Consider the following 8,916-nt stretch of genomic DNA (forward strand, 5'->3'; position numbering starts at 1 on the left):
CATTGTGCGACTCCGGTTTGAACATAAAAGGCTGAACAATTTCTGTCATTTTCAGTTTCGTGTCTGCGTGAGATAATCAGAGCTGCTAACATGAGCTCTTGAAGCTCCGCCCTCTTCTTGAAAGGGGGCCGGGAGCAGCAGCTCATTTGCATTTAAAGGGACACAAACAAAAACTGTGTTTTTGCACACCCTCAAGAAGTGACCATCCATATTAACATGCAATAAAAAAAATTTATCTGAAATAAATCGATCCCTTCATTTTAATTAATTCTCAGTTTTATGAACCGATACCAATTCCTCCAATGTTTATATATTTTTTTAAAAACGAATTGGAGTATATAAGAAATATAATCCCAATATTGTCATTATAAAGTTAGTATAACATTATTGTTATAAAAACTTTGTTGTGTGTCATTTAAGTGTTTGTATACAAATCAGTTCATAGTATCCTTCAATAGTAAATGTAGTTCCAACTTTATACAGCATTATTTGAGAGATTTTTTTCTTTGAGAAGATTTGCTATGTACTGTACCTGATACTGTACAACCAAAATAATCAATATCAAATCGAACTGAATCGGAATCGAATCACAAGTATGTGAATCGAAATCGAATCTTGAAATTTGTGTCAATACCCAGCAGTAGATGCAAAAGACTAGTGGTTTCATGCTCTAACAACATCTAAATCTCAATCAATATAGAACAACATTTTTGTAAATATAACTTACAGAATTAAGGCGCTTTCACACAACGAACGATCACTATAAAGATAACTATATTAATATAGCATCATTCATTCCTGTTTATTCTAAGCGCGCTGTAGTTTTGTCATCTGTCTCTTTAAATGCTCGAGCTCAGCAGGATGGATTCTGATTGGCTGTCAATGTTTTTATCATTCAGCAGCTGAAAAAAATCATTCTGGAAGTGATTCCAACGATGTTGTTTCTCTGTACCAACTAACTATATCGTTAAGGCCCGTTCACACACACAAAAAATAACTATAAAAGATAAGTATATTAGCATCCACACCAGCGGACAATAGACCCTTTTTAAAAGAAAGCAAAAGAAAAACGGCACAATAGTGATTTCACAACTTTCAAAAAGAGGGAAAAAATAGAGTGAGATTGATAACGGCAATTAAAAGAGAGAAAGATGTTCATTTTTACCATCACTCCCATAGACACTGTATTAGAAACGCCCTCACAGCAGCGTAACTTGTCTTTTTTGTTGTAATATATACAAAGTATTAGTGTTATAAATGTACATACATTTAAAAAAAAAGAATTTACGATATTGACGACCGTTATAACGTCTGTGAAAAGGGTCTGTTTATTCAAAGCGTGTGCTTGTCTGTCTCTTTAAATGCTCAAGCTTGTTACAGCAGGATTGATTCTGATTGGCAAACAATGTTTTTATCGTTCAGCAGCTGGAAAAGAATCGTTATCGTTAAAGCTGTGGTGTGAACTCTGCTATTCTTTAATATTGAGAACGATTTTTAAAACTATATCTTAATGGTTATCTTTATAGTTATCGTCCTTGGTGTGAACGGGCCTTAATAGTTGTGGTGTGACCATTATTTTATACTTAAAGGGTCACCCAAAAATGAAAATTCTGTCATTAATTACTCACCCTAATGTCGTTCGACACCCGTCAGACCTCTTCGGAACACAAATGAAGATATTTTAGTGTAAAGCTGATGGCTGAGAAAGGCTTCAGATAGGCCTCCATTGGCATTCAGTACATTTACACTCACAAGACCCATAAAAGGCACTTAAAACGTCGTTACAAAGTCCATCTCACCACAGTGACTCTACAATAATTTTATGATGCGACGACAATAGTTTTTGTGGGCAAAAAAAAATCAAAATAACGCCTTTATCCAACTTGTTCTTGTCTTCCGTGTGTGCCTCCACGACGCATGCGCGAGAATATGACGCAGATCCGGCGCTCGGACACATGACCCAGAAGCGATTTATTTACAAGCAGAGGAAGACGCGCGTGTCTAAGCTGTTGGATTCTACATTGATCGTGCTTTAGGTTTCGGCGTAGTTCTCAAAATGGGGCTTAAGTGTGCATTTCATGGATTCCCGAACACTGGCGCTACGTCATATTCTCGCGCATGCGTCGTGGAGGCACACGGAAGACAATAACAAGCTTGATTAAGGTGTTATTTTGATATTTTTTTGCGCACAAAAACTATTGTCGTCGCATTGTAAAATTATTGTAGAGCCACTGTGGTGAGATGGACTTTGTAACGACGTTTTAAGTGCCTTTTATGGGTCTTGTGAGTGTAAATGTACTGAATGCCAATGGAGGCCTATCTGAAGCCTTTCTCAGCCATCAGCTTTACACTAAAATATCTTCATTTGTGTTAAGAAGATGAACGGAGGTCTTACGGGTGTCGAACGACATGAGGGTGAGTAATTAATGACAGAATTTTCATTTTTGGGTGAACTAACCCTTTAAGAACGATTTTGAGTATATCTTTTTATCGTTATCAGCATTGGTGTGAATGGGCCTTTAACGCAATGTCTTAAAAAGTAAAAAAAAAAGTGTAAAATCCTTGCATTCGAAACAAAATAAGCCATCAAAAATAACCATTCAGTTTCAGTTCACAAGCAGAGTTTCAAAATGCAATGCTTTGTTAAATCTAACAATTCGTTCATATTTGGTTGCCGGTTTGGATCACTTCTAATCAAATGCAATTGCATTCAGACATTTCTAAATGGCTAAAAACTTTTATGGGCCACTCTTTGCATTATGGATGAAATGCACAAACCATATGATTGTGTGCGATGAAGCCTGACTGGAGAGAGAGAGAGAGAGAGAGAGAGAGAGAGAGAGAGAGAGAGAGAGAGAGAGAGAGAGAGAGAGAGAGAGAGAGAGAGAGAGAGAGAGAGAGAGAGAGAGAGAGAGAGAGAGAGCCCACGGCTGCAGTAATCCTGTGACGCGGGATTATCTGGACCTCGTGCCCACTACGCCAACATGTGACGGGCTTATGATTTGAGAAAGCTAAGAGCACTATATGTGCAGCAGCTTCCCCAAACGGCACATGATAAAACATATGACAAACATATGGTATAAAAGCCTAAAAACACAAAAGAGGGAACATAAAACAAAAAGAGCATCAAAAGTTCAATGCTTGTTTGGATAATACAGCATCATGACAGGTTTTGGACATTCTTATACCTTGAGATACAACGCAAATAACTGTAAAATATGTATTTTCAGAAGCGCAATATGAAAATAAGTTGAATTTGTAAGCTGCTTAAGATAAAAGTGTCTCATAAACTGATAAATAAAGACCATGGTACATGAATTTGGTACTTCATACCACTGAATTACCATTAAAATAAATGTGCTAAATATGGATGTGACCATGAGCCTACAGTTTAAGCAGGACTATAGAATTATTATTATATATTATAGACATTAAGCAAGGATGGATTAAATTGATCAAAAGTGACAGTAAAAGGCGTTTATAATGTTACAAAAGATTATGTTTCAAATAAATGCTGTTCTATTGAACTTTCAATGTATCACGGTGTGCACAAAAATATTACGTTTTCAACATTGATAACAATCATAAATGTTCCTTGAGCAGCAATTCCTCATATTATACAGATTTCTGAAGGATCATGTGACACTGAAGACTGGAGTAATGATGCTGAGCTTTGATCACAGGAATAAATTACATTTTACAGTATATTCACATAGAAAACACTTATTTTAAGTTGTAATATTTCGCTGTTTTACTGGGGGTTTTTTTTTAATCAAGAGACAGCAGAAAATTATTAAAAATCTTACTGAACAGTAGTTTTTATGATGATTATAAGAGAAGAGAAGTCAAATATGTATTTAAACTTGCTATCATTTGACATTTTTAATCCATATAACACACATAAGCAGTGATTTTCGACTCCATTAAAAAAACAGCAAGTACAATTGTTCTTTTTACATTTTTTTGCACACGGATACATAATGGAATTAAGTTAACTCTTCTTAACTAAGTAAAATGAACAGAAAATAAGCAACTAACTTGGCCAGTTAGAGTTTGTTGAGTAATGTCTACTTGAAGTTAACTTTACAATACTCGGTTTCAAGTACATTTTACTAGAACAATATAACACTGAATTAAGCCATGCTTTACTTAGAACATCTAAAGTTAATAAAACAGTAGATATTGTGTAGAAAACATACACCGATCAGGCATAACATTATGACCGGTGAAGTGAATAACACTGATCATCTCTTCATCACCTGTTAGTGTGTGGGATATATTAGGCAGCAAGTGAACATTTTGTCCTCAAAGTTGATGTGTTAGAAGCAGGAAAAATGGAAAAGCGTAAGGATTTGAGCGAGTTTGACAAGGGCCAAATTGTGATGGCTAGATGACTGTCATGGGCGGCCAAGGCTCATTTATGCACGTGGGGAGCGAAGGCTGGCCCGTGTGGTCCGATCAAACAGACAAGCTACTGTAACTCAAACTGCTCAAGAAGTTAATGCTGGTTCTGATAGAAAGGTGTCAGAATACACAGAGCATCACAGTTTATTGCGTATGGGGCGGCACAGCCGCAGACCAGTCAGGGTGCCCATGCTGACCCCTGTCCACCGCCGAAATAGCCAACACGTGAGCATCAGAACTGGACCACGAGCAATGGAAGAAGGAGGATCTGCTGATAACATCTTGGTGCCAGATACCACAGCACACCTTCAGGGGTCTAGTGGAGTCCATGCCTCAACGGGTCAGGGCTGTTTTGGTAGCAAAAGGGGGACCAACATAATAGTAGGTCATAATGTTATGCCTGATCGGTGTATCTACATAATAGAAGTAATGTGGTACCCATCCGAACACGGATCTCAATTCCTGGTACACAACACACAATAACGGTGACATTCGTTGGATCGTTTTGGAGTTTGAATGTCATTTTGAGTAGAAAATTACCTCCAGACGTCACAAAACAGCACTAAACCCAACAATAAAACAGCGTAAATACAGCTGGAAAACTATTATTATGTATGCCCCAGTGCATGATGGGAACACCAGTATCAGAAAAGTTGAGAAGCTTACACTTCATTTTATAATGTTGATATTTAAGCATTCATTTCAACAAGCTTAAATTGAGTAGATTTGACTTCGTTTTTTAAATTATTGCCTGAACTAACTTGTTCCTGTAGTATTTACTTTCCCAGAGAATCTTTTTTATCAGTGTACTCAACCATTCTATGAGGCAAAACCTCATCAACTGTGTTGACTTTGCTGGTTATCGAGTTAAAATGGATGATCTTTCATGAAAGGAGTTCCTTCCCGAATTGTAAATGAAATGATCTCACGCTCGACTCGAGCACAAGCATTCCACAGAGTCCCGAGACTGAACACGAGCGGGGGTCACCGATTTTATCCCTAGCATGTGATACAGGGGTTGTAAGAGTGTGTGTGTGTGTGTGTGTGTGTGGAAAGGAGGGGGCGTGTAAAGAGAAAGAGAGCTGGATGAAGTTCTCCGTGTCTAATGCATCTCACTCTCTTTAGGCGGCTCATCATGTCTTTGGCTCTGCTTGTGATCTTCTTCAGTCAGTTCTTCAGTCAGTCTCTCCAGCAGTTTCCTCGGCCGTGCACCACGCCGGACGTCCTACAGAGCAAGCGCTGCTGTCCGGTTTGGCCGGGCGATGGTTCGGTGTGCGGATCCCTTTCAGGTCGAGGCTTCTGCCAGGACGTCACCATCTCTGACCTTCCCCACGGGCCGCAGTTCCCTCATTCGGGTGTGGATGACCGTGAACGCTGGCCACTGGTGTTTTACAACCAAACCTGCCAGTGCGCCGGAAACTACATGGGGTTCGACTGCGGCGAGTGCAAGTTCGGGTACTTCGGGGCCAATTGCGGGGAAAGACGGGAGTCCGTTCGCAGAAACATCTTCCAGTTGTCCGTGTCCGAGAGGCAGCGGTTCATCTCGTACCTAAATCTGGCGAAGACCACCATCAGCCCCGATTACATGATCGTGACGGGCACATATGCGGAGATGAACAACGGCTCCACGCCCATGTTCGCAGACATCAGTGTGTATGATCTGTTCGTGTGGATGCACTATTACGTGTCCCGTGACGCGCTGCTCGGGGGTCCCGGGAACGTGTGGGCCGACATTGATTTCGCTCACGAGTCGGCCGCCTTCCTGCCCTGGCACCGCGTTTACCTGCTGTTCTGGGAGCACGAGATCCGCAAGCTGACCGGTGACTTTAACTTCACCATCCCGTACTGGGACTGGCGCGACGCGCAGGACTGTCAGGTGTGCACGGACGAGCTGATGGGGGCGCGCAGTCCTCTCAACCCCAACCTGATCAGCCCGTCCTCGGTGTTCTCCTCCTGGAAGGTAAACAAGAAAACTAATTCATCGAGAACACAGCATGGGTGCGTCATTTCCCCCTCTAGTTATGTTTGCTCAATTCATTTGGAATTGCATTTCAGGTCAGAAACCCAATTGCACAAATGAGTGTTTTCCCCCTGCAGACACACAAAACCAAACTAAAATCCCAATATCCTCATCATATTTTTGCAGTAGCTCTTGGGCGAACGAGTGAACGCAATGAAACTATTACATTCTGAAAAGGGACAATTATGTAAATGAGGGTAGATAATAGGCTGTAATATCATTTTAAATTTATTTAAGTCACTTTTCAGGATTGAGTGAATAGTGAAAAAAATTTTAATAAACAAATAAATACAATATTTAAAAATAAATGCTGAATTAAACATTTATTTTAATAATTTAATATATATATATATATATTTGCGATTGCTGGGCAATCTATTAATCACATACAAAATAAAAGTTTGTGTCTATAATTATTATGTATAGATAAATACACACGTATATATTTAAGAATTATTTGCATGAATATACTGTATATATATATATATATATATATATATATTTTTTTTTTTTTTTAATCTTTTATATGAATATTTTTTATATAAATTAGTGCTGGGAATTGATTAAAAACATAACTAATTAAATTGCATTGTTTTCTTTAATTATACGCGATTAATCGCATTTAAAAAAATATATATTTTTGGAGTTTTTAATATTTTGATATTGTAATTTCAATTACTCTCCAAATTAATGTAGACACAATTTAAAGACAGCGTATTTTAAATATGTGTTGTAATGGCATCTTTTTATGAATGAAGGCCAGTATCACTGATGTCTCTATGAAACATTAATGACGTTACATTACAGTATACCTGAAAGCTCCCAATATCAACATTTACAACACAGACACACACACAGACAGGACACTGACATAAAGCGCGTTCTCTTCTGCCTTGTCACGCTTAAATGGTTTAAAAGTTTTAACATGAATAAGAGCGTGATCATATAATGTAATGCTGGGCAAAAATAGATATAAAAACGAACGCTGCGTTAATTGCGTTAAATATTTGTAATGCGTTAAAAGGAAAAAATTAATCGCCCCCGCGTTAATTTTCTTAAATATATACATGCATGTGTGTGTATTTATATATTCATAATAATTAGAGACAGTACACACACACACACATATATATATATATATAATGCAAACACAAACTTTTATTTTGGATGCTGTCCAGCAATAATGTTTGTTTTAATATATAATTTTTTGGTAACCCTACAAAAACATCCTATTACACTTAATTATATGACTTACTTTCCCTTTTGAGTGTCATTGCAAAGCATGCTGGGAAATAGAAATCCCAGTTTGAGTTCAATTTAAGTTTGACTAAATTAAAAGAAACAAGTTCATGAAACTCAAAACAATGAAACAATTCAGATGACTTAAAATGTGTCCGTTCTGAGAACTCAAAAGAAAAGGAAAGTTCTAAATACTCATAAAAGTTCATTTGTTTGAACTCATGCGTTTCATTTGAGTTGGCTCTACTCAAACCAATTCATTAATTGAGCGTTAGGGTTTACTTTACAGTGGGGTCAGTGTTATTTTAGTATCATTGAGATATGATCGTTTTTTATTAATAGTGTGAACTCGTTTTCATTTTAATTTTTGTTAGTTTTAGTAAGTTTGTGTTGGTCTTTTTTTTTTATTTTAGATTCATTATTTAAATTAAAATTGTAATAAACCCGAAATAAATATTTAGGCTTCAAGACATTTTTACATAAACACATCCATAATTACCCATATACAGTTTAGTAAATGCATTCAGGTTATTTAATATTTTCATTTTACATGCTTCCAGTTATGGTTTTGTTCAACTTATCCTTCTAGTAGTTATTTTCGGTTGGAATTGTATTATAGGAAATGAACTTGGATACGATGGATTGTGTTGGGGAAAAAAATGACAGAATTTATGATTCCATTCAAATTGTGGCATGGTGATTAATTAAAATAAAATAATTATGAATAAAAAATTAGATACATCTCAACTGAAAATCTCTTAAAAAAAAATATTGGAGTGATTATTTGAGTGCAGTTGCAATGTCAGTTTATAAAGAATAGCTTAATAAATAAATACAAATAAAAACAAATGCATTAAATCTAATCAATAAAGGATTTCGATAAAGGATCTCCACATTTTTCAGTGCTGGTCTATAGGAACTAAACACATGGATGTAATAATACAAATAAACATGAAAATTCCCAGTGTTTCCCTGTGATTGAATGAACAGAGCTCATTGGCTGTGTTTATTATAGCCATGTGACCGGGCTTTGCTCATATAACTTGTCAAATGTTAGTTTAGTTAGAGGGGTTAAGATGTCACACATTCCTTAGAGAGCGCAGGGTCTGAGGAAGCCGTCCACGCGTTTATAACGGCGTGATTGTGTGGCGCCGCCTCGAGCGATGCGCGCTAACGCCTGACTTTCAGTGAAGTTTGGGTGTAGTGGGGTCACGAGCGTGTCTTGGCCCTTTAGTACTGACCCGTTCACAAGA

The 8,916-nt window shown here is 37.4% G+C and overlaps 1 protein-coding gene across 2 annotated transcripts in view; it reads left to right on the forward strand.

Annotated features, from left to right (window-relative positions):
- Positions 1-5,352: 5,352 nt before the first annotated feature.
- tyr (tyrosinase) overlaps positions 5,353-8,916 on the forward strand; it is a 14,343-nt gene continuing 10,779 nt past the window's right edge. Inside the window, exon 1 of one of the 2 annotated variants that reach the window (XM_079822687.1) lies at positions 5,353-6,364. In XM_079822687.1, coding sequence (XP_079678813.1) covers positions 5,510-6,364 — 855 coding nt within the window. In that variant the 5' untranslated portion in view covers positions 5,353-5,509. The remainder of the gene's footprint in view (positions 6,365-8,916) is intronic. The other variant, XR_013816952.1, reaches the window with a different exon arrangement.

The sequence above is a fragment of the Gobio gobio genome (assembly GCF_949357685.1).
Source record: "Gobio gobio genome assembly, chromosome: 8".
Classification (NCBI taxonomy): domain Eukaryota; kingdom Metazoa; phylum Chordata; class Actinopteri; order Cypriniformes; family Gobionidae; genus Gobio; species Gobio gobio.